At 37.7% G+C, this 27,574-nt stretch overlaps 1 protein-coding gene across 2 annotated transcripts in view; it reads right to left on the reverse strand.

Annotated features, from left to right (window-relative positions):
• Nucleotides 1-6,236: 6,236 nt before the first annotated feature.
• The window catches only part of LOC131979863 (E3 ubiquitin-protein ligase RNF31), a 49,398-nt gene continuing 28,060 nt past the window's right edge, over nt 6,237-27,574 (reverse strand). For both annotated transcript variants that reach the window (XM_059343923.1, XM_059343922.1), the window contains exons 17-24: nt 26,662-26,751; nt 24,173-24,287; nt 19,491-19,603; nt 16,786-16,896; nt 14,578-14,626; nt 13,356-13,452; nt 10,733-10,898; nt 6,237-9,331 (exon numbers count right to left, since the gene is read on the reverse strand). In XM_059343923.1, coding sequence (XP_059199906.1) covers nt 9,281-9,331; nt 10,733-10,898; nt 13,356-13,452; nt 14,578-14,626; nt 16,786-16,896; nt 19,491-19,603; nt 24,173-24,287; nt 26,662-26,751 — 792 coding nt within the window. In that variant the 3' untranslated portion in view covers nt 6,237-9,280. The remainder of the gene's footprint in view (nt 9,332-10,732; nt 10,899-13,355; nt 13,453-14,577; nt 14,627-16,785; nt 16,897-19,490; nt 19,604-24,172; nt 24,288-26,661; nt 26,752-27,574) is intronic.

Raw genomic sequence — 27,574 nt, forward strand, 5'->3', positions numbered from 1 at the left:
TCGCTCACATCCAGCCAACTGGAGGATGTTCGGCTTTGTCTCCTCCACCTGCAGACACGAACCGAACCGAACCGAACCAAACCGGTTTAAATCCTCGGGTTGTCCCTCTTTGTCCTCGATGAGTCCTGATGCTGAGGCTGATGTTGGGGATGGAAATGAAGATGGAAAAGGAAGAAGGCTGCATCCATCTGCTTCTTCTATGGCACAGACTGATAGCCTAACTATGACATCATCCTCCCCTCCCATCCTCTCTCTCTCTCTCTCTCTCTCTCTCTCTCTCTCTCTCTCTCTCTCTCTCTCTCTGTCTCTCAATTCAATTCAATTCAATTCAATTGGCTTTATTGGCATGACATAACACTGTACATATTGCCAAAGCAAGCGTCAGAAAAAAAGATAACAGTAAGGAAAGCAATATTTACAATAAATTATTATAATTCTATTATTCATTTTAAAGGAATTAAGAAAAGAAAAACTAATAACAATAAAAGAAAGCAATATTTACAATCATTGAATTACAATCAATTGATCATTCATACAATCTAATCGTCCCAGCAAAGAAGAAGAAAGAAAAAAACAAACAGACAACAGCTGTGTGTCACTCGCTGTCCCTCTCTCTCTCTTTCGAAACTGTTACTGTTTTCCTTTTACAAATAACTTTTACAAGTCACTCTTAGTATTCTATCTGATTTTTACATTTAAATTTACAGTAGAAAACCCACTCACTGTATTTTTCACGGTGAAATGTCAGTTTTTATTATACCTAAATGGCATATATTGGTGTTTATTTTTACTGTGAGCCCTATTACTTCTACAATTGATTTAGTAATTCATTATGATTTATTTAGCTTTTCAGATTAAATTATAAGAAAAAAAAAAGTAGAACCAATAGTACTTGCTATCTTTCCACTCTTATTATTGTTAACAATTTATGTCAATCATATTTCATATTTACAATTTATATGTCAATATTCTTTGTTTTCTGTGGATCTACAGTTCACTGTTACTGTTTTCCTTTTACAAATAACTCAAAAATATACTCTTTTTGATTGCGGCTGTCAGTTAAGCCACCAACCTGCAAGTACTGTCGCAGAAAGGGAAACATTTTGAGGTTGAAAGTGGTCTGCAGAATCTGCAAGGTCCACCTGTGTCTCAATGCAGAGCGAAACTGCTTTGTAAAGTTCCATTAAGCACTGGCATAAGTGGCTATAGTGGACTGAGCTGGACTTGTGTTTTATATATTTGTCTGTATATTTGTTATAATTGCCAGTATCAGTACCTCATGAAAATGAATTAATGTTACAAATGTCACAGTGAATTATATGTAAGATTAACAAAGCGTTAACATCATATTGCTATATACAGACTAACTGAATTTCCCCTTAAATTCAGTTCACTTGGCTTTATTGCCATAAAATTTCAAAAATTGGCAAAAGAACATTGACACATGAACATTGCCAATATAATTAAATTTATCCATGAACAGATGAATTGTGGCCATTGTTCTAATTTAAGGGACCACTGTTTGTTGTGATTTTTTTTCTATGTCCCTCTTGGGAAACACATGATATCATTGCAGCAATCTCAGCTTTGTATGGATATCATTTTCTTCTATCCCTCCATTTTTACAATGTTGTTGTAGTGGAATTACTACCTCTCTGAGTGAGAAAATGAATCAAAGATCACGTTGAAGTTCCTTTTAGTTTTCTTTATTATCAGACCTCAAATTACACTGCCCAGGTACAGCGGGGAGAACACTTGTCAATTTTGAAGTGCCGCTGAAAAAAGTAGTCCCGACTCCAATAAAGCCCTGAGTTCTCCCTCCTTTCTGTCTGTGTCAGGGCATTTAAACAATTCTGTAAACCACAATTGTAACATCCCACACCGCCAACGTATGGGGCACGTTTTTCGTGAACGCGCACGCTGCTAGGTCTACTTTTAACCTTACAAGGATACAATTTATATGTTAATATTCTGCTTCCAAACGCCTCTAATATCTGACAAATCCCAGATCCTACAGCACATTATTTCTGGTTTAAACCGGCTGTTCCATGATCAGGAGGTCATACTGGGGCCTTTTAGTAAAGCAGAGGACCTATGTTAAAAGTAACAGAAAATATACGACATTGTCATGTTTTTTTGTTGTTGCCATTTTAGCTATAGCTAAATCCTTTACTGTTACCTGCATAGAATCATGAAGTCGTACATCACTGTAAAGCTTAGACAATATCTTCCATACACATTATCATGTCGCTGAGGAAAACAGAATTGGACCCTTGCCCTCTAACACTGTGATAAGGACGATTGTTAATGCCTCTGTAAATGCCATATATCTAACTTCATATTGATCAGATGTAGCTATAGATTGTATTATAGACCATCTTATGGTCGTTTCTGGATTTAAGAACATTGCTTAGCCAAGACATTTGTAGAGATCATCTCCCGGAATTATAATTATTATTTATTAATAGACAAGCTTGTTTTTGTGCTTTTTATGAACTGCAAAATAATTTTGAATTATAAGGTTAAAATATAGTATTTGTCAGTACTTAGCATTCGTTAAAACAGAATACATTACAACTGCTATCATTGAATTTACTAGACCTGGAAAGATGCATTTATACTAACTCAGTGTAAGATATTTTTTTGGTCCTTATACTTGAATATTTCCATTTTCTTCTATGTTATACTAATACTCCTCAATATTTCAGAAGGAAAAAATGTAACTCCCGATGGACATATGAATGTATGAATAATTAAAATATAATATGTGTTGTAAATTATTGTGCAAAATAACTGCCCTAATTTAGTTTTGGTACTTTAATTACATTTTGATGGAAAATTTGAGTATTTGAGTAACATTAAGTATGATTTTGCTTGACTTAGCTGGTGTGTTGCTGATGACGCAAGGGAGTATAGGGCTAAAAGATTGTTAATAGTTATTATGTGGTGCTGAACAATGGAATCAAAACCTACCAGATAGCACAGAGCAACGCTTGGCCAATGGTAGGCCTACGTTTTACTAAATGGACACTATCTTCAGTGAATACTGTTCCACCTTCTGTTTGAATATTTAACGTTAGTCTGCCAAGTTTCTGAATGAACGTAAGCTAACCATTGTTCACCAAAGTCAGATAAAATCTCTTGCTTCAAAGCTCATTTGTCCACCTAAGTTAGCCCTTAGTGTGCTGTATTATACTGTTGAAAACTGCATTCTGGGCAAAATTTGTAGGTAGCTTGCCGTTTCCCATAAAATATATGATATATATATATGATATTGTCTAAGTCTCTTCTTGTATACATTTTTTTAATGGCAGTATTTTACTTAACTAACTCATTCAGTATATGGTATATTAAAATTACTGAGGTTACAGTGAAGACAGCGCTTAATTCATTTAATTGGCTTTCAGACAGTAACAGGTTCTATTTACAAAAAAATGACTGCATTGTATACTGCAACAATATTGCAACTAGCTTCAGCACTATACTGTGTTTTAGTCTACTGTAAAAATCAATGAAATGCAGGTTTTTACTGTAATTCAATATTTGGTTTTATCACAGTACCATAGTGTAAAGTAGATAACAGTAAGGGAACTTTAAAATTAACAGTAGAATGCTGGCAACCCTGCTGCCAGTACTTTACTGTTAATGTACAAGACAATTGTTTACAGTGTTAACGTTAGTGAAGTTAGTCTGCCGAGCTACTGCGAGCTTACATCAGTCAGCTAAACATCGTTAACAAAAGTCAGATGACATCACTCTGCCAGGATGAACAGAATCAATCAATCAGAAATTAAAATCAAAATGACTTTATTTATCCCCAAGGGTAAATTCAGTTAGTCTGGTAGAATGTCTGTTAGAATGAGACAGCCTGATGGCTGTAGGAGAGAAGGATCATTAGTATCTCTCCGTCCTGCAACAGAGAGAGAGGAGCCGTCCACTGCTGTTTTTTTGCTCCATAAAGGTTTTGTGTAGCAGATGATCTGGTATTTCAGGATGGCCTGGAACATGTTGACAGGTCATCTCTCCACCACCTCCTCCAGTGTGTCCAACCTGGCTCCAACCACAGAACCAGCTCTTTAGACCAGTCTGTCCAACCGCCTTCATCTCTGTGTGTGATGCTGCCTCCCCAGCAGACTGCAGCATAAAACAACACACTACTACCACAGACTGATAAAACATCTGCAGCATCTTACTACAGATGTGCAGAGATCTGAGCTTCCTTAATCCTCTGGGGTCTATGATCACTCTGGTGTGATCAGATAATGTGGCTTTTTTTCAAAGCGCCTTAACAAAAAACAAATCACGTGGAGCGATGCGGTCGACTTCACTCCAAATTACAGACTTGAAACTTTCTCCAGTTTTTGTTTGATGTTCCGAGGTCATGTAAAACCAAAGATATGATCTTTTTATTTTGATCGTACAAAAATATTTATTCAAGTTTAAAAGTAGGATGGAACAAGGCAGGCATGGCATTCTGTAAAAATGGAAAAAAGGACTCTAATCATCTAACACTGTTCTTATAAATAAACTTGTTTTATGGTTATTTTTTCTGTATAGTTTAATTATATTTGAATTTTACCTTTATATGTTCATATTTGCAACCTATGTTTACATTTTTCAGTTCCAAAACAGTTCACTGAGCATATTTGTGGTTTTTATCGTAATAAATAGTATAATTTTATTTCAGATTTCACGATTTTTTAAATGTATTGGAAAAGTGGAAAAAATAATTGTCAGATCATGTTGAAGTTGTGCTGAGAAAATACCGAACACCAAACATGGGTATATAAAGGGCAAATAGGCTCAGACCACAGAGGGTTAAGAAAAAGAGGTGGCTCTGCCCCTTTTTGTAGAGAGCGTCAGTGTTTAGGGACCAGTCCAAATAATTATCCAGGTATACACCTAGATACTTCGAACTTGGCACCACCTCCATGTCCACCCCACAGGTATTCACTGGCTGAAGGGGGGGCTTGAACCTGCAGAAATCTCTGATCATTTCCTTAGTCTTTGAGGTGTTCAGTAGGAGATAGTTCTTGTGACTCCAGTCACTGAAGGCTTTTATCAGATCCCTACATACACTGCAAAAAAGCCAACTTGTATTTTTTGGCCTGAAACAGTGATTTAAGTTGGTAAAACTTGGAAATACAAATTATTGATATCTAGTGCAATAATGTAAGTTAGCACAACAAAGCAAGCCAGTTGTCTGCTCAAAAACAAGTTGGTGAGTTGTTGTTACTTATATCTCTACGTTGGGGTTCAAAACAAGAGGCAATAGTTCTGCTAACTTTTATTTCTTTGTTGTGAAATGCGGAAAGCCAACTTTCCGAGTTGCTCTTGAAGTCTCATTGTGGCTGTGCTAACTCCAGTTGGAGTCCACACAGGTAAGCAACCCCTATCATGTTTCAACTTACAGTTGAGTTGACAAAAAGATAGAATTCAGAGTTTAGCAAACTCAAAAGCAAAACTTAAAATATTTAGTTTAAGTGTCCAACTTAAAATTTTATTGAAGTTTGTTGCCTTGAAATTTTGAGTTCAACCAACTTTTCTTTTTTTGCAGTGTAGGTCCACCTTCTGTTTGACTATTTAACGTTAGTGAAGTTAGTCTGCCGAGCTTTGACATTAACGTTCAGTCAGCTAACCATCTTTAACAAAAGTCGGATGACATCACTCGGCCAGGATGAACAGAGTCATATGTGTGTATGTGCATGGCATTGCAAACAGTGATGTTAAATGTTATATAATAATAGAATTAAATGTTATATGAATATAATATCAACCTAAACAATTTCATATCTGGATCAGTCCTCGACAATTGTTATTGAATCACTGCAGCTACATCTCTGCTACCGCAATCAGCTGTGTATGCCGCCTTGAACACACATGGGCATAAAGGCTACATTCAGTATCCATGCTAGACTTTGGACATTAAAAAGTGGTATAAATGAAGTATCTAAACTTCAAATGAGAGATTATTTCAACTATAATGATCTTACTTAAAGAGAAGAACTAGAATTTTATGGTAAAATACAGTGTTTTAAGAAAAAAAAATCTGGCATATAACAGAACACCACAAACCGTGACCTCAACTATGAAATGTCAGACTCAAGTCAAACATGTGACACAGTCTGAAAAATCTATTATACCCTTTTATTTTGGAGACATTGAAGAGCACAACATGCAGGGGCTGGGATTTACACTTCTTCTTCTTCTTCAGTTCCACCTTACAAAATATGAAACAAAGAAGTTAATTAAAGGCATCGGTTTTTAAATAATCAATAAGTGACACACCTTTTTAACACAGTTTAGAGATAATGTTGCATAGTATATGCATTCACACCACCTAATCAAATAAGCTTTATGTAGCAACTAAGCCTTGTAAGGCAGGGTCGTCACCTGCAATGCCCCGTTGGCAACAATAAATGCAAGACAAATTATCTGTAAATACTGCTAACATCTTTAATCTTACCATACTCACAAGTCAAGTTTACACATGCACAATCATAATATTTGATTTTATACACAATAAATAAACTATAAAAATAGCAAATGTGCAGTGAACACAGGGCGTAATGGTATGACCATGTCATTTGAGACCTGGAGCCTGTTCCAGCAAGCAGGTTTTCTGCACTCTGAGTATGTTCAGACTGAAATGAGGGAAACTTTGGATTCCCGTTTCAGAAGGGGACTGAGTTGCCATGGTAACTGACTAAAAACCTAACCTGCTTTCAAGTAGGTTTTCTTCAACAAACTCTGGGTTTATCTGTGTCTCCTCCCTCTTACAGAGTTTTTTCATTCACACATTAATCAGCAGGTTACTGTTTGTCAGAATCACAATCCTGTTTGGATATTAGTTTGTTACTCATTGACTGTGTAAGGTTAACACTTTTATGCATGTGTCATGTATATGAACCCTCCACTCTGACTCTGGGCTTTATTCACACTCTGCAAATTAATATGCAGGTTTTCTATAAAAAAACCTCATCTTTCCCCGTCTCCTCCCTCTTGCTGATCCTGAAGCAGCTCGCTGCTGTCATGTGGTGTCCCTTCCTCTGGTCCTGTTGATAAGGAGCTGAGGTTATACACACAGCCTTACGTCAGTAGAGGATCCGAGACCCTGAATTCATGTGCTTGATACCCCGATAGTTTCCTTATGGAGCGTTAACGTTTTTCCTTACAATTCTTTATTTATCTCAACAACATTCTCCAGTCTGACATCTGAAACATAACACACCATTGACGTGCTCTCACATCAGAGCAAAGTCATTGCGTTACAATTTTTTTTTTAGTTGTTTTCTTTAAAATATTGGCGATGCAGAGCATATCAGAAAAGCTCTAGTTTGCAGAGTGAAAAGGGAAGTGACCCTGGCACTGAAACACATTGAAATAGCCACTGAATTATATTTACTTAAATCAGTCAATTATTAATTAAATTAAATAGGACTGAGATGTAGGCTAATAAGGGCTGTTTCCACTACCGGGCAATACCCAGAATGAGGCGGGTCTCACTCGCCAAAACGCCCCTAATTTGAATACGAGGAGTCCGGAGCCGGCATTTGTCAGGACTTTTTTCGTCCCTGTAGAAGAGCAGGGTCTTTTTTCTCCCCTGAAAACAGCCTGGTTACTGATTGGATAGATCGCTAAGCAGGATGTGACGTAGTACTCTACACGACAACAACACACGCCATTTGTAATGGCCTGCAAAGCAGTGTTCCCAACTTAGCGACTTTGTTGCTAAATTTAGCACTTTTCAGACCCCCTTAGCAACTATTCTTCGAGAAAACAACTGGAGACAAATCCAGCGATACCGTTAGCGGCAGTTAGCTACAGTTAGCTCTGTAGCAGTACAGTGTGTATGTGCTGCTGCTACAGGAGGTGCTCACTTAGCGATCTCTGTTTGTTTACAACAAGCACCGGACACTCTGTGCACAGTTAGAGATGTCGTTAATTCACTATGTCACTATGTTTAATTCACTAGATCACTATGTTTATGATCAGTGGAGACTCTGTGCATAATTAGCCATGCTGCTTTCAGCTGCTGACGTTGTGCACAGTTAGCGACGGTGAAAACCATACGTCACCTCCAGAGTCTCTAAATCCCTCTGGGGGCTAACTTGTAATGGAGACACGCAGAGTGAGAGGACTTTTGAGAGGGTGTGGCCTGAGACTTTACCGGTGGACACTTTTGCCCCTAGTCGAACCACGGTAATAGGTTATGGCTTAGCTGTTTGAACTATGTTCTTATATTTCATTTTCAGCTGCTTCCATGTCCCTCTTTTGCCGGCAGGATTACAACTAAATGAATAAAGTTTAGGTTCAATACCATTTCACCAGTTTTCACCTGTAATATTATATTTGTGATGAAATCTTATTCTTCGCTCTCCTTTGCAGCTGCAACCGTGTTGCTTTTTTATCTAAAAATGTGTTCTAACTCACCGTACGTTCACGTGAGGATTTCCAATTCAATGATTTGATTTACATGTTGCCATGGTGAACTGTAATATTGCAGCTCTGTTAAGAGTTTCCCATGTGAGGGTAAATCAACTCAGAGTTCAGAATTACTCAGTTTGTTGAACCTCCTACCAGGAACAGGGCCCAGAGGCCCTAATCAGGATTAGATTAGTGAGTTAGCAAGTGATCTCTGAGCTGGGTTAACAGATTTTCTGGTATCACAGAGCTTGTTGAATTTAACTTGGGGAGATCACCATGGTAGCCTATGTTGGTCAGAGGATCAGATCTTGTCATCTTTATCTACTGACTTCACTCCTAACTGTTTGACCTGCATTGCATTTAGTTGCAATAGCCTTTTTAAGTATGTAAAATTAACACAAATATATTTACTTGTTAACTTGTTGATTATTGGGATTATTCAGTCAGTCTTTTACAATGGCTGCATAATTCCTGGGGTTTCATCTTGTCCCATGTTACATAATTTGCCCTTTTCAGTTGATGTTGAATGAGTTTTACTTATAATTATACCTGCTTCATCAATGTAAATGTGTTCAAAGCAAGATGAGTAAACTAAAGGTAACTGAGTAGTAATTTGGATTTAACATCTAAGGTGAAACCCACTGCATTTAAACCATATGTGAAATATTCTGCTTATTATGCTTTATTAATTAAACTTCATTAAAGCACTCGGGCAGAGATGACATGCCTGTGTATCTACACCATCAGTGGGACATGAGTTTACAACATCTACAGATCCAAACAATGACGTCTCTTGTAGTGGAGTTTTAAGCTGAAATGTCAACATAATCACTGAGAACCAGGAAGTGATTCATTATTTCTTGCGTGGCACTTTATCCCCAAGTGGTACTTCATCCATTAGTTTCTGCAAAGAGACCAAATAAAAGGATGTTAGTGTCACTGTATTAAAGTTAAATATCAGATTGAATAAAATGTTTAGAACATATTGGTTTATACAGTATGCTATATAGAATATAAAGTTACTGAATTACAAAGATGGTACTGTTTCATCTGGTTGGGGAAATGCATGATACCATGTACAACCATGATATTCTATTATCATAATAAACTGCATAACATACCTCAGAATAACTGCTTTACAATTTTTTTTTCAAGATCAAAGCTATGCAGTGTTAGCTCCCTGTACACCTAATGTTTTAGTTTGAGTGGGGGGCTTACAGTGTCAGTCTTTGAATCCCCTGCTATACATTTCACTATATGAACATGTCAAGATGGTTTTAAAAGAATCAGGGGATCCAGAGATCACCAATGTGCCTACAATTCATCCAGAGAATATGCTGCTAAAATGCTGGGTTATTTTATCTACCCAAACTTCGGGTTGAGTCTGTTGGATCATTTTATTGGGTTATTTTCATGCTGTTAGGTAGTTTTGTACAACCCAGCTGCTGGTTTATCTGCAGGCAGCAGAAAGCTACTGTTAACAAGTGGTCATTTGATATCCTATCTAAAAAAAAGGTCTGAAGTATGGAGTAAGATAGCTATCATAAAGATGTGTGCATGATTCCAACCATTTGTATTCTTAATGTTAAACATTTGTCTGTCAATAAAATAGTTGTACACAAAATTCAGCTTTCATATACGTGAGTCTGAGAAATAGTTTGGGTTAGGATTGTTTTTATGCGAGTATGAATGAGTGCAAAGACTTGTGAATACAACTCTTATTTCTACGACTACGAAGTCTTCACTGTGAACACAAATTCAAGTCTGTGGGTTCGAGTAGAAAATTGGTGAAATGACGTTACATAGGTCACAGGGAAATTAATCGAATGCGCCAAAGATGACTGACATCGGTGGAGCGGATGGAGCTGCCAGCTCAGGTGAAGCATCACAGGTAAAAGTAAAGTAAAGTCAGTGTATGTTCAATATTTATTTCATAAAATTGTAATGTCAAAATGTCAAATCATATACAGTTCATGGACTTACAGACTTACTGCTTTAGCTTGAAAGCTAATGCCATGCCAGTGACGCTAAGTTAGTGCTAATATTACTAGCATTATTTAGAAGTTTTTAGATTCATACTCACATAAAAACAGTCCTAGCCCAAAAAAGGGTTCAAAAAGTAAGAAATGAAAACAAAAACATTAGGACGTATGATGATCAAAAACAAGTTAATTGAGGAAAACCTGGAATACTGAATGATGAAATTAATTTATTGCAAAGATAAAGAATATAAAAACTTATTCGGGTCACTTTAGACCCATGTTATGCAATAAAGGGTTAATTAAATATGTATGCACAGCCTCACCTCAAGCAGTCTGCTGTAGTAAGTGAAGCCGTCCTCTCCGTCCCTACGGCTGTCGTCCACCTTGTATCTCCTGCAGGCCAGCAGCAGCTCATTGGAGCTGTAGAGGGGGGACGGGTCGATGGAGTGGCTGTTGATCAGGCTCACCAGGTACTCCCTGTAATGCTTCCTGAATACAAGTACAACACATTATTAGCATGATACCACAGCAGAGAATCAAAGCCTCCTGCTAGCACTCATGATGAAAGTCTGAACTGATGGTGGAACGTTACCAGTTAAAGGGAAGGTGTATCTGCAACCTTTTTTTTGTTTTGGCCATCCATTGTATCAGCTATAATAATATTTTACTTGCCATCAATTCTCAAATACTGACCACTTTGAATGGAAACATATTCACGGTACTGTTCAAACTACTGTTACTTTAATGGTTATTTTGAAAGCAGTAGATCAATATGTTTCAGTGACACAAATCATTTTTTGTTACAAACAAATATTATTTCTGTGGTCTGAAACAAGGCTAGTTTGTTATTGTGAGGTTTTGGAAATTCAGGAACACAAGAAATTACTTTTCTGTTTATCTTTCAATTGAGGCAGTCATCAACCGTGACAAAGGTCAGCGCAGCTTGGGTCAAAGTTCAACTGTATAACTCCACGACAGTAGCTTAGCAGCAATCAAAAGGGACAGCTTTTATTCATTAATGGTAAATTCATCATAAATACAATTTTGGTTGTTTTTTTTTTTACTGTTAAAAAACAATAAAATGGTTATAATGTTCAACACTTATTTTCAATTCCATCCATGCAACCATCCATCCAACTTCTTCTTTTAGCATCTCAGAATCTCAGCTAATCTCCTCCACACTAGGCGCCTTGCTCATGAGGACTTTTTTTTTTAAGACTCAAAATAATCGGTATTGGCATTGGCCTTAAAAAACCTGTATCGGTCGACCACTCATAATAAAGTCATCATACTTTGTTAAATGTTTAATAAATACTTTTTAAAGAATCCACAAACAGAATTTAGATATTATCAGCGCACAAATAATCGCTCTTAATGAGATCACCAACAAAATATTTTTGGTGGCCAAATGTACCTTGATTATTCATGAAGCATCAAAAATGTGTGGCAGATTTTAAAGTGCATAATATGACAACTGCAGACTGTTGAGGGACCAAAGTCATATACCAAGCAAAAGAGGGAACAAATCTCACTTTCAAAACTTCACGACAATATAAAGTATATAGAATAGTGGTCAAACAAATTCAAAAAATCATCTTAGGCAGGTGCTGGACCAATACATAATCATAATAAAAACATCAGAGGTCTGAAGAAGCTCCCTTAGGTGCAATTTATTAACACATACACATTGACACGTCTGCCTCTAGTGAGTCATTTCCTTTGAGAAACATGCTGTCTTCACTTAGAGACTATTTATAGGGTACAGAGGATTGATTGAAAGCTTGACACGATCAACAAAACCAAAGGGCTTGTGGCGGATTACCAGAGGAACAGGATGGAGCACAAAATGTTAGCCATAATGTATGACTTCCAATATGGATGTTGATGCAAAGAAGCTCCAAATACTAAATTGTTGACGCTTCACACACATTTAAAACAAGGTGGACATCCAAGATTAGTCACACCAATTAATTTGACCTGGCTAAATGTGTAATCTGGTCACTATCTCCTATTCTGTTCCTGGGTTATGGCGTTGAATAATGGCCAGCAAAGTTTTTATGCAAAACATTATGATGTCATCAGATCATATTCTGTTGGACATTTGACTGAAATATTGTCATACTCAGCATATTAATTCTTGAGTTATGGCTTTATTGTGTTTTGTGATGTCAAATGATCATGACCTTTGACTACCAAAATCAAATTAGATCAGCCTCGAGTCCAAATGGACGTTGGAGCCAAATTTTTTCAAAAAAAAAAAAAAAAAATCTTTCCAGGCAGGTGGAAGCATAAGAGTGGGACTGAAGGAAGCACTATCACCCAGTTGGAACCTGGTCTCACAGGAATCCGTGAAATAGCCACGGATTCGCTTAACTCAAAATCCGTGGAATAGCCACGGAATCACTCAAATTTCCGTGAAACTGACACAGATTTTGCTACAGTGCAAGTTAATGACAGTCATATCCCATGGATATTTTTTCCTATTGGTTTGTGTCCAAGTCACGTGACTTTCAAGGTCTCGGCGGTCTGAACAAAAAACATGGCGGACAGTTCTCTCATTTTTAGTGAAAAAATCTATATTTTGACTTTGTTTCTGCATAAAAATGGATTTTGATCACATTTCTAGCGAGAAATATATGTTTTATTTTCTAAATATTCACTCAGTGAATGTACATAATCACTTTGTATGTTGCAATAGCCACAGGATATGACTGTCATTAACTTGCATTGTAGCGAAATCCGTGTCAGTTTCACGGATATTTGAGTGATTCCGTGGCTATTCAACGGATTCCTGTGAGACCATGTTGCCCAAAAGGGACACACACAGGTGGAAAATGATTGAACCTTTGGGAGACTCACAGCCTAAGAGACACCTACTGTGGCACTGATAACATGTTGCCCTTGTTGGAGATAAGAGCAAATTATACTTATTAAAGCCATCATTACTCGCAGAGTCCAGCATGTCCAGGTTGGGTCTGAGCTCCACAAGCTGAATCTGGCTGCTGCCCTCCCTCATCCTTCTGCTCTATCACTCCACACAGACCTGAAAAAAGAGAGAGATTAAGAAAAGAGTCAAAGGGCAGAAGGACAGAGGGTATAACAACTGAAAATACTCAACAAAGATTAAAAAATCCCTCAAAAGAATATTATGTCAATGATTTTTATAAGAAAATTTTGAGCAGCCAACACATTGTGTGGACCTCACCATCACTGCAGACAGGTGATAGTGATCAAGAGAAATAAACAGTATGCCAGTGGTTCTCAACCTTTTTTCAGCCAAGTACCCCCTAACCAGGGCAAAGCATTTTTGGTTGAAAAAAAAAACACTTAAAAACAGAGCACTGTGCCATCAGTGTCTGATTTATTAAACTTTGGAAGTGATAAACACATACAAAATTCAAACATTTGAAAAAAACAATTTCAAACATTTTAAATGTTAATAACCCTGACTAAATTTATTGCAAATATTTCTCACCACTAAAATGTAGTGATTCAAACTAATGTAGTAAAAACAGTGAACATATAACCATGTAAAACTATAACTGCTACGCTTCAACCACAACTCCATCTTTGAGTTTTCAAGTGATTGACAGGTGATGCCAGGTGGCATATGACAGGTTGGGTCGAACCATCCTGGTATGGGGGACACTCTGGGTTTTTAGGATCATGACATTGAATAGCCTACAGAATATAAAATTCATTTTATGAACTTAAACTTATATTTTCCAAAAATATTTATTAATAATTATTTTTAAAGGATTTTTGTATGGATGCTACTTTTTAAATGTATATTTTAAAAATCTCACGTACCCAGGGGGTCATTCATTATCCTTAACCGCTTATCCACACTCGGGTCGTGGGGGGCCAGCTGACATTGGGTGAGAGGTGACGTACACCCTGGACAGGTCACCAGACTATTTTAGAGTCACCAATTAAACCTAAATGCATGACACGGGGAGAACATGCAAACTCCACACAGAAGAGCCGAGGCAAACCAACGACCCTCTTGCTGTGAGGAGATTGTGCTAACCACTATACCACCGTGTAGCCCCAAATAGAATTAAATTTAAAAAAAAAAATTAACTTTGATTGGGCCAAAAACTACCTCAAATTCCAAAGAATGCCTGGTTATGTCAAACTTTTTTTGTCGTGCTGCCTCCTGGCCTACCTGTCAGTGTTCCAGGAGGGGGTTCAGTGTTGAATGCCACTCCATTATTCTGTAAGGCAAAGAAAAGAGGAAAATGGTTATTTAGTCAGTTTTACACATTTCTATGGTGGCCCTGAGGTGATAACACAAAATCAGTGGACAAAACAAACTGAAGGAGAAATGTGTTTTATTAATTTTTTATTTTATAAAATGTGTTGTTTTCAGTTTTGATGTGTTTACTATGAAAGGCCTGAGAGGCAAGGTGACTTTATTTTATTAATGTAAGTATTTTACTTGCTGTCATGATAGCATATTTGGAGCTCTCATCATCAAATCTACCATCATTTTATCTAGATGGGTTTCCATTATTAAGTGTCAAATGACAGTATCACAGATACTTTATTGAGCACTGCTCTTTCTTTCCTTCAGGGACAAATTTTGGTTTTCAGAGAAAGAAGAGAAGTACTAAACTACAGAGACTTTATATTCGCACGGACTGAGTGACATTGAGGGGTTCAGGGGACTTTTATAACATGTTGAAACACTTTCTGTCATTACTTGTTTCTTTTCAGATGGTCATTTAAAAGGAGCCTTTAGTCAACAAGATTTTTTTTAAATAAGGTACATGAGGAGTCGAACCGAGAATCTTCTAATCTGTAGTCAGACGCGTTATCCATAACGCCACTAGCCCTGCATTTGACTGGTCCTGACATGTTTTCTTTTCTTTTTTGGTGTGACTTAAAATATAGGAATAAAGAATAAAATTTTGTTTTCCTGCGTTTTGTGTTTTGTTGTCTTTGTGAAATGTTCTGTTTTTCAAAATCCATCTTCACAAGAGAATTCATCTGAACAGCGTAAAATTGTTTAACTCCCCTTTGGGTTGGGGAATTGTGTTGCTGGGACATTAATGAGCAGCACAGGGGCTCCACAAGGCACTGTTCTGGCTCCATTCCTGTTCACACTGTACACAGGGGACTTCAAATACAACTCTGAGTCCTGCCACATCCAGAAGTACTCCGACGACACTGCTATTGTGGCGTGTATCAGGAATGGACAGGAATCTAAACATAGGGATCTGATAAAAGCCTTCAGTGACTGGAGTCACAAGAACTATCTCCTACTGAACACTTCAAAGACTAAGGAAATGATCAGAGATTTCTGCAGGTTCAAGCCCCCCCTTCAGCCAGTGAATACCTGTGGGGTGGACATGGAGGTGGTGTTAAGTTCTAAGTATCTAGGTCAGGGGTAGGCAACCCGTGGCTCTGGAGCCTCATGTGGCTCTTCAGGCCATCTAGAGTGGCTCCCTGTGTCTGTGACAAAAAAATTATATGAAATGAAATGGTTATTTCTTTTCATTTTCATTCATCATGTAGTCCCAAAACAATCTGTATTCTTCATTAAATTAAATTTTAATATTAATAAATTAAATTAAATTAAATTAAATTTTAATATTAATAAATGCTCAACATGACCTATTAGTAATGTTGGTAAGTACTAATTCAGACTTAGTAGGCTGCTTTATTATTCTTGTAGGCTCAAAATAAGTCTCATGGCTCCATTCTGACCTTTTCTTTTCTTTTTTGGCCAACAGTGGCTATTTTGTTAGTGAAGGTTGCCGACCCCTGATCTAGGTGTATAGCTGGATAATAAGTTGGACTGGTCCCTAAACACAGACGCTCTCTACAAAAAGGGGCAGAGCTCTTTTTCTTCTTGAAGCTCAGATCTCTGGACATCTGTAGTGCGATGCTGCAGATGTTTTATCAGTCTGTGGTAGTAGTGTGTTGTTTTCTGCTGCAGTCTGCTGGGGAGGCAGCATCAGACACAGAGATGATCAGACTGGTCTACAGAGCTGGTTCTGGTCTAAAGAGCTGGTTCTGGTCTACAGAGCTGGTTCTGTGGTTGGAGCCAGGTTGGACACACTGGAGGAGGTGGTGGAGAGATGACCTGTCAACATGTTCCAGGCCATCCTGAAATACCAGATCATCTGCTACACAAAACCTTTATGGACCAGCAGTGGACGGCTCCTCTCTCTCTCTCTGTTGCAGGACGGAGAGATAAAAAAAGATCCTTCTCTCCTACAGCCATCAGGCTGTCTCATTCTTGATTTGATTTTAGTATTTTTTTTTGAATACCACAATCTAAATTCCAATTCCATCCATTATACAGGGGTGGAGGCAGAAAACACAAACCATGTTTACAAGTGCAGATGCTATGTGTATGTGTGCATACCTCAAGTAAAGCTTTTAGTCTGGATGGTTCCCAGTCTCTAAGGTAGAAGAGGCAGTCTCTGGGATGATGGGCATGTAATCCTGACACACTGCACTCGTCCACTGCACACGTCTGAGATAAAGACAGTAGAAGAGGAGAAACATGTCACATCTTCAGGTATGTCAAATGTTTATCACCTGTATGCTACGTTGCATTCAAACCAAATGAAGCATTTATTTCAGTTTCAGTTTGCCTGCAATTTAAATACATTGTTGACATTGTTATACAGGTATGTGTGTATGTGTGTAGCACCACTTAGCTGACACCAAGGTTATAATAGTTTTGGGATTTTCAGTAGTTTTAGTTTTAATTTAGTTGTGAATTTTTGTTTTCAAATTCAGTTAGTTTTAATTCGTTTTTAGAGTGAGTTTGTTAGTTTTAGTTTATTTTTTATTTTTTGAAAATGCTTAGTTTTAGTTTAGTTTTTATTAGTTTTAGTGTTCATGGTGTCATTACGGTAATTTCACTCACACTTCCCCCGGAAGCCCACAAAGCAGGAATACACACACTCAGCGGTGGAGAAATAGAAACACTGGATTATGATTGACAAAAAGTTGAAAAAGACGCATACAAAGGACATTTTCACTATAATTTTAGTTCGTTTTGCAACCACAAAATACAGTTTCAGTTAGTTATCGTTTCTTTTAAAAACTCTCATTTTTATTTTTATTTCAGTTAAGGAAAATGTTTTCTCAAGTCTAGTTTTCGTTATTTCGTTAGTTTTTGTTAACAATCATAACCTTGGTTGACACAGGTAGTGCTAAAAAATGAAAAATGTCTCCCATTTAACATTCAAATTCTTTTCCAAATTTCACTGTGACCACAGACCCGAGACCACAACTACCGGAGGCACAAAGTTTGGAAACTAAGCTGTATGTCTAGCCCTGTTTTTCAAGAGTACAAAGCAGTGTGTTTCAGTGAACTCCCCAGGCCGTCATGTAGAATCAGCTGGATACAGAAAAAATGATAAAGCAGGTAGATTAAATCTTATATGCAAGTCTTTACAAGCAGGTAAACCAGTACTACTAGAGATATCTCCGAGAACATGACTACATATATATATATTGGAAAAGGTCGAAATGTAGACTTTGAGCTAAAAAAAATTTGTATTTAACCCTCTGGAGTCCATCAATTTATTGAAAATACACGTTTTATTTACAGTAATAACTTTATTTATATATGATATGTAGACAAGCTGAGAAAGCCAGTTGAAAGTGCAATCATAGGAGCTTTCACAGTGTGTCATTTATGTTTCTAGACCATTTTTAAAATGTGAATTTTCTTTCTAAAATGAAAAATATTACCATTTTTAATTCACATGCAAATAGACTGTTTTGAAGTTTTATTATTTAGTGTGTATAAATGGTAAAAATAATAAAAAAAATAAAAAAATAAAAAAATAGTACATTTCCATAGAAATGTGTGTCTTTTGTTTGTATTTTGGGTTCCTGGCAGCTTTATACTTAATAAAATAAAATAAAATGAAAATGAAAAATCTGACTGATAGCCAAGTTTGTGTGGAGAAAAAGGAGCCATGCATGTGATGTAAGGACAGACTGAAAGATGCTAAACAGAGACAGAAATTAATGCATAGGAAGTTGACAAATTTGAACCAAAATCTCCTGGACTTCAGAGGTTTAAAGGGCCCCGATATGAGGGCTGCAGTAAATGATACCCTCTCTTTAACCAGTGGACAATTGACAAAGACATCTGAGCAGGAAATGTCCCTCAAGGGGACAGACAAGTGGAATATACTGTAGAAAGCAAGCCTTTATTTGAAACATTTCCCCTGTTTTGAAGGTATAATTCATCATATTTTAGTGAAAGGTCCCTATTTTAATTTCTATTACTGCACACGAGACACTTCTGTCGTTTCTAGCTGTATGTACATTTTTTATAGCACCAATTCCATTTCGGCAACACTGTCACCACTATACCATGAATTAAAAAAAATTCACCAGGCATTTACGAACATAAAAAAACACACACACTGCAAAAAAAGAAAAGTTGGGTGAACTCTAAATTTCAAGGCAACAAACTTCGATACATTTTAAAGTTGGACAATTAAACTAAATATTTTAAGTTTTGTTTTTGAGTTTGCTGGACTCTGAATTCAGATTTTTGTCAACTCAACTGTAAGTTGTACTAACTTGTAATTTTACATTGTAATAACTTTTAATCCTTACTTCTGCTAACTTCTGCAATGTGCTGAATTGGCACGATTGTAACGCTGCTATGAAATGTCAGCTAATGTAACAAGCAGCGCCGCTAGCATCAGTTAGCCGCTAGCTTTTGCTGATGACCGAATTTCACCGCTTTCCCGCATTTCACAACAAAGAAATAAGAGTTGGCCGAACTATTGTTCCTTGTTGTGAACCCCAACTTAAAGATATAAGTAAAAACAACTCACCAACTTGTTTTTGAGCAGACAACTGGCTTGCTTTGTTGTGCTAACTTACATTATAGCCCTAAATGTCAGTAATTTATATTTCCAAGTTTTACCAACTTAAATCACTGTTTTAGGCCAAAAAATACGTTATTTTTTTTATAAATAAGTTTTTTTACAAGGCTTTTTTGCAATGCATGTGGAACAGCATCCTAATAAAATACAATAATTTCTCCAGCATGAAAATGCAATACAAAAGTACAGTAGGTGTCAGACTTACAGTGTGGAATGGGTTGTTGCAGCCACTGCAGAACTGGTAACGACACTGTGAGCAGCAGAAATGCATGCAGCCTCCTTTAGATAACGCGTACTGAAAGCGACAGTTAGGACAGGCTGGAGGGAAGGAGGAGAGAAGAGTGGATGGAAGGATATGAACGGTGAGAAAAAGGAAGAGGGAAAAGGGCAGAGTCAGCATATAAAGGATAATATTTAAAATTTACAAATAAACAATCAAGCAGACAATGTGCATGGATTATTTATTCACTGAATTAATGTGTTTTCCCCCCTGTGACTCTTGTGTGAAAGTCAGATTGAAATTACTAAAATCCATCCAGAGATAAACTCCATGGCTTTTTGCTCCATGTACTCTTTCTCCCCGGAGATTCATCTTGTCTGAAGCACTCGTAGTGGTTTTCTCTACACCTGCAGCTATGCATGGCAGAAGTATAATCCACTTATTTAATTTTTCACTGTATTTTTTAACAAAATAACAGATTTTAATTAAGTTTGCTGTGAGAAATGTAGTGGTTGTGGTGTACTGCCTTGGGAGTTTTACAGTTGTTGTGATTATTACTTTGACTTGAGCTAGAGGAAATACTGTTTGTTGTCTACAAGGCAGCTGGGTGCAGGATTTGGAAAAACTTGTCCATGTGTTTATCTTCAGCAGGCTCCACTACTGTAACAGTGTCTTCACAGTCAATCAGACGGCTACAGCTCATTCAGAACGCTGCAGCTGGAGTCCTCACTATGACCAAAGAAACAGATCATATTACTCCAGTTCTGAGGTCCTTACACTGGCTTCCTGTCTGTCAAAGGATTGATTTCAAAATACTATTGTTGGTCTACAAAGCATTGAATGGTCAAGAAGACTTTTCTGTTTGCCACTGCCTTTCAGTGAACAATAATTGCTATTTTTTCTCTTGTTTTCATTTTTAAACTTGTATATCTGAATATAATTTTATATTTGGCTCTTTCCAATGCTTTTAATGTTATGTAAAGCACTTTGAATTACCTTGTAGTTGAAATGTGCTATACAAATAAACTTGCCTTGCCTTTCTATGGGCGGTTAATTTTAATGCAAGTACAATGCAACAAAGTTTGTCTCTGTGTCTGCATGTGTGCACAACTTATGAGGTACATTTCTCTTCATCGTGACTGAAGGCCATTCCCTATTTTTATTTTTTATTTTGTGGCTCCAAAAAATGAAATAAAACAGTAAACAACTCATTTCACAGAAGATGAAAACATGGGGGCAAATGCACAAAGAATGGATTTGCGGCCACTGATAGCACTATGAATTGTGCATCACTTGAAAGTGATATCTGCCCTGTCATGAGATCAGATTCACTAAAAATATAAATGTGGCTATTAGTGCTGGTGAATTGGATTTTTTTTTTTGCAATGAGGCTCATTTACAATGAATGGGGCTGATTTTGCACAAAATATATGCATTTAACTTCATTTAAATATGTGCAAATAGAACCTGAGCATTAAGACGCAATATGCTTGGCCGCACAGTTAGAGGTGCTATTCCCCCTTTGCAGGTGCTTTGAGAATTATAGTTTGTTTTTGATGAATTTGCATGTTTAGCGGCCACAAAAGCCACACAATCCTTTGGTGAATTCGCTCCTCAGTCTGCAAACACAGTTTTCTAAAGTGACACTGGAGAGAGAAAGACAGACAGCAGCAGATGATGGAGAGGTGAACAATGCACTCAATACATTACATGAACTGTATTAGAAAAGTGTGTGTGAGAGTGAAAGACAACTCTTTTCTATTCCATAAACTAAAGTTAATGCCAATGTCACAGTTGTACAAGAAGTAGGCCTATACTCTACTCTCTACTTAAGTAGCATAAGACCTGCCAAAGTGTAAAAACACTCTGTTACAAGTAACAGTCATACATTCCAAATTAGCTCAACTAAAAGTACAAGTATAAAATTCAAAATATACTTAAAGTATCAAAAGTGAAAGTGATCATTATGCAGTAAAGGCCATTTGTAATTATAATTGTAGTAACATGTTTATCACTTTAATTTTGCAGCTGAAAAAAGGGTAGCTATTTTTTTAAATTATTAAAGTACTTTATATACTGCTGGGTAAAAGAACATCAAATTTGAACTTAAAGTAATTAGTGATTTACTTTGTTACTTTCTACCTAGCATGGCTAACACCAGATTATATCACAAATGAGATATAGTCTGGAGACCACCTATTCATTTTTCTGTAAAGGAGGTGTGGTTTACGATCCTCCAGAGCCGTTTATTGGGCACTATGAATGTCTATCAAAAGCGTCTGTAGGTAGCTCTTAGCCAATCGTATCAGTTATACCAGATGACGTATGTAGAGCGACAGAAGACGACTGATGTTTACACGATGGCGCCGAACGATTATTGCAGTTTGTGCAAGATATATATGAAGGAAGAAGGACGCTCCACATATGCACACTCTTCAGACATATATTTTTCCCAAAAAACAACAAGCATATCAGAGAGGTTAGCATTATTAGGAGTGATAGTTGCCCAAGAGTCCACAACCACAACGACCGGGGTTTTGCTAAACCCCATTAGTTTAGCCACTAACAGGGCTAGTTGGTAGATTAGGCTTCTGCCAAATCCTGTTGGAAGCAAGGCTAAAACATCCTTTTTGGTGGTGATGAAGGAGTGTAAAGCCAACTGTTGTTCTTCTTTTAAAATGAACTTTGGCTCTAAACCATCTAGAACACTGTCTACAGCTAGAGCTTCGCGTCTGCTGCAGCCATGTTGGCTCCGTAAACAAACTACAAGCTTCCGTCTGTCCAATAGTTTACCTCCCAGGGAAGGGCTCTCCCACCACTGACTTCCACATCACTGTCCAGGACACAGTGGTTGCCTCCACAGAAACCGCCAAAAACCTTGGCGTAACTCTTGACAACCAACTGTCCCTCTCAACAAACATCACCGCCACTACCAGATCTTGCAGATTCCTGCTGCATAACATCAGGAGAATCCGCCCGTTTCTCACCCAGAAGGCAGCTCAGGTCCTGGTCCAGGCGCTGGTCATCTCACGCCTGGACTACTGCAACTGTAGGATAAATCCGTAGATAAATCCACATTGAAATGTGACCTAAGCACACAGGTGAAATATCAAACTCATGGGAAAGGAAGGCCTGTTGGATGAAAGTCAGCATAGCGCATCCTGAGCGGATGATCTGGTTAATACGATAACATTAAAATAAGAACAGAAGCTCCCAGGTGTACTCACATATCAAATGATTGTCATAACAGGAAAGTACAGGACAGTAAAACCTTAGTTACAAAGAAACAATGACGCACGAATTGAAGTGAAATGAGTTTGTGAGAGGCGTTGTCTCTCAGTTGTTGTTCTGACCATTGGATGCAATGTTTCATATGTTTTTACTATCTGCCAATTAAATCCCGCACAAGGCTGTGATTCGATACTATCTGTTCGTCAAGTGTTTTCTTTAAAGATTTTCTACAACACAACTCCCTCATGGCAGGTCTGCCTGCCAAAGCCATCAGACCTCTACAACTCACCCAGAATGCAGCTGCTCGATTGGTCTTCAATCTTCCCAAATTCTCACACACAACACCCCTCCTCCGCTCCCTCCAATGGCTACCAGTGGCTGCGCGGATACGCTTCAAGACTCTAGCTCTGGCGTACTCTGCTGCTAACGGTTCAGGTCCTACTTACATCCAGGACCTTGTCAAACTCTACACTCCTGCCCGTCCTCTCCGCTCTGCATCAGCCAAACAGCTGGCGACTCCCACCCTGCGTGGGTCAACTTGCCTCAAAACCACTTCCAGACTTTTCTCTGTCTTGGCTCCCAAATGGTGGAACGAGCTCCCTACCAACATCAGGACCTCAGACAGCCTGTACATCTTCCGCCGCAGGCTGAAGACCTATCTCTTCCAACAATACCTCGGTTAAGTCATGGTCACCTAACAGATATATATATATTTATAAAAAAAAAAAATCTTATTCTTTTCTCTTCTTTTCTTCTTTAACATATAGCACTCCTTAGCAATGACAGTTAGCTCTTAAAGTTATGTACTTACTCGATTCCTATGGTCTATGTCTAGTACCATCAGGTTGAATGCACTTATTGTAAGTCGCTTTGGACAAAAGCGTCTGCTAAATGACATGTAATGTAATGTAATGTATGCGTCATCGTCTTGCCGTCCCTCCCTGTTTTGTGATTGGATACCAAAAGCAGGGCTAAGAATCGGCCATGGACACCATGCCGCCTTGCAGTTCCAAATGAAATTGAGCGTGCAAGGCAGCATGGGTATACCCTGGCTACTTTCTACCACTAATAACATAAATACATGAAAGATGTTTAATGATAGCAGTTGTGAAGTATTAAGTTTTATTTATAATTAACCAGAAAAATAAACAATGTTTTTTAAGGTACAGATTTAATTTTATCAATGATTACGACAAATGCATTAAAAGGTGCTAAAGTACATGAAAAATAACTTAATAGAGCTTGTTTATCAAATCTTTTTCCTCAGGGGGATCTCCCCATAACCCCCTATAGAGGTCTCAGACCTAGAAACGCCCGTGGGGCAACCCTAGCTAAATTAGACAAGTCACCAGCATGTTACCCTCAGCAACGGCTGCTAGAAAATAATACTGTAGAAAAGCGTGTGGGTAGGTGTGTGTGTGTGTGTGTGTACTTACTGATGCCATTGTCTCTGAGGTATCCCGCCAGGCCCTGTCTCTGATACTCGGGATCATTTTCTCTCTTCCATGACTGGTACTGTTCACAGGACAGACCTGCATGCTGAGACTCCCACTGCACAGACAATAGAGAAACATGCATCTACTGTATGTTCCACTGTTACCACATGTACCTTTCCTCGTGAAACCAGTGCTTTAGAGCGGATAAAAATAAATTCAAGTTTTATTTTTTACAGTTCAGTTACATTGGCTTACTATGTTTAACATTACAACAATATAATTATGGTCATTCATATTTTATATGATAAAAAATGTTTAATGTTCAGTGCTGTCCATGATAATCTATCTATAACAGGGATGGGCAACTGCGCCGCATATGGCCCGCACCCTTACTTGATGTGGCCCTCAGTACAACTACATAGAAATTACAGTAGGTGGTTATTTTTTATTTGCTTCGAAACCTTTTGTATTCCTATTTATACTGTTATGCGTGCATTTGAGCATGAAATATGTTAAGTTACTGCACTGTAAACATATTTTAAATTGCAGTTTCATCATATCTGGTTAAGTGCATGGTGCTATATGTGGCCCTGTGGTAGTGTCCATGAAAAATTGTGGCTCCCCCAGCATTTTAGTTGCCCATCCCTGATCTACAACGCAAGAAGTGTCTATGTGTGTGTGTGTGTGTGTGTGTATGTGTGTCTAGGGCATATCTCTCTGACCGTTAGTCAGACTGACCTCAGATTTGATTTTGTATGTGGCTTGCGCATGGCACGAAGGTGTGCATCCTCGATTTTGAAGATTTTTTAATACATTTTTCAAAATATCATTATTTACGTAGGACGTGTTGCGGCATTGTACTGTTTCTGATTGGTCGACTTTTAGGGGAGCTCCGCTCCACCAATTAAGAACGGCCAAGCACCACCACCCACAGAATCGAGAAAGAGCTATCAATCAGTCAATCCTTTCCATGTCCGGGCCGGGTGACGTTTCCTGTGTTGAGTCAAATTAAGCCACAGGCTCCAATTCACTCTGGATTTCCACCCTGACTCATCTCATCTGGAAGTCTATTTAGCCTACCTATCTTTAGGAGTTTTAAAGTGTGCTACAAGGTTCGATTTTCCAATAATATTCGAATAGTTTCTAGCGAATATCAATGTTCAATATGTATGTGCTGGATGGTGTGGTACCTTATGAAAAGCAAGTGTTTTATGGAGTTGCAGACGTTGTAGTGTGGCATGTAATGTACGAATACATACTTCCTATGGTCACTGCACAAGTGATGCTGAATGTGCACAAAAGCAAACAAGTGGCTGACATTTCAAAATTCCAGAAGGACACCTCGGAGACACCTTTGTTATCAGACAAAAGCTATGTAGCGGCTCAGCCCGACACAGCATGCTCCTTTATTCTGGAGACAAATGAGAGCCATTCAACTTCCAGGATCCTTCATGTTTTCACACCTGTATTTGAAGGCACACCTGTGGATCCAGTTTTCAACTACAATTACTTGGTCTACAGCCTGTGACATCATTTTATCAACACAAATGGAGGACAGATTCAAGCTGGTCTTTCTGTGTGATGTCCCAGTTTGCTGTTAAGAGAGCCTTGTTTAGGTGCATACACTGAAGAAGTTGTCCTCTTTTTTGAACAAAAAAATAAACCATGTTTGTGTGATCTCACTGTTTGGTCACAGTAGGGTAAGATATACTCACAGTAGGGTAAAATATACTTAGCTTTATTAAAGTATTGGAGTAAACATTAGGAACAACCAGTTGATTATTTACTGCAAGGCAGCAATAGACACCCCATTGAAGATTGCATTACTTTTAGTTAAATGGAACACGCTCTTGCATTAACTTTGTTTTGGAGAGACTTTATATTGGAGTGTAAAACACAGATTAACCTACCAGTTAAGACAGTTGTGGAATAACTTCCTGCAGTGCATACTTTGGTTTTCAAATTTGTTTGTTACAAGAGAAGATTATTGAATATAATATTGAAATATAAATGACAAGTTTTTAACATTTTATTTTTTGGTAAGTTTGTTAAAATAATCGATAAAAAAACAATGGTTAGGTGCTGAGCCCACTGCAAATGTTTCTCTTTGTGAGCATTGTTTGGGTGGCATGAAAAACAGCGTTGTGCACAAACACAAGCCTTTTAAACATCCTGCATGTAGAGGTTCTCTAATCGTAACCCTTTAATACTGTTAATTTGCAAGACATAAACGTTCCTCAAAGCCTGTCTGTCGAATTCTCCTGATCTCTGAGTCCCTCACATATATTTTCACATGATGAGGTTCAGTTTCCTAAGTACCAATTTGATAGTTCAGTTTGCTAGAAAATATCAATTGTCTTAATGCCGTTTCCAAGACACTGCGCTATTTTACAACCTTTCTTTCTCCCCATATTGCATAAATAATAACTAAATGTCATCTGACTGAAATACAACTGAAATGTCACTTGACAGGGACACATAATACTTACAGGCTTTTTACACTGAGCACAGAAACTGTTGCGACACTGAAAACAGATTACTTTCAGCTGGTCTCCATCATAGATGAACCCATATGAGCACTAGAGAGAGGAGAGGAGAAGAGACAGTAGAAAGGATTTTGTTATCAGAGTGAAAGAAAATTTGTTATCAGAGTGTTCATTAACCCTTTGATGTAAAACATATTGACACCCCTTCTAATGCACAACATGGGTCAAAAATGACCCACATTCATTTCCCATGTTATTTATTGCTTGCTGTGTGTTTCTGTGCTCTATCATTTGATATCAACTTATTTTATGATAGAATATTCCAAGCATTCTTTAAATATCTTGATTTTGATATTTCCACTTTGCCTCTCATACTTTATGAAGAAAAAAAGGTTTTGTATTATTACATAGAGCTACTTGGCTAAGTAGCTTGCTAATCTAACTACGTAGTTAGTTTAGCAAGCTACTTAGCTGAATACTTAGCCAAGAAGTTAGCTAAGTAGTTAGCTTAACAAGCTACTTAGCCAAGAAGTTAGCTAAGTAGTTAGCTTAGCAAGCTGATTAGCTAAATACTTAGCCAAGAAGTTAGCTAAGTAGTTAGCTTAGCAAGCTACTTAGTCGAGAAGTTAGCTAGGTAGTTAGCTTAACAAGCTACTTAGCCAATAAGTTAGCTAAGTATTTAGTTTAGCAAGCTACTTAGCTAAATACTTAGCCAAGAAGTTAGCTAAGTAGTTAGCTTAGCAAGCTAATTAGCTAAAAAATGGATATGGGTCATTTTTGACCAATGCTGTGCATTAGAAGGGTATTGACACAAAAAGGGATTTTAATCCAAATTAATTAAGGAAAACATAAAATTAGGAAAAACAAACTAATTGAGGAAAACTTGGAATACTGAATGATGAAAATAATTTATTAT

This window comes from Centropristis striata, chromosome 11 (genome assembly GCF_030273125.1).
Source record: "Centropristis striata isolate RG_2023a ecotype Rhode Island chromosome 11, C.striata_1.0, whole genome shotgun sequence".
Lineage (NCBI taxonomy): Eukaryota > Metazoa > Chordata > Actinopteri > Perciformes > Serranidae > Centropristis > Centropristis striata.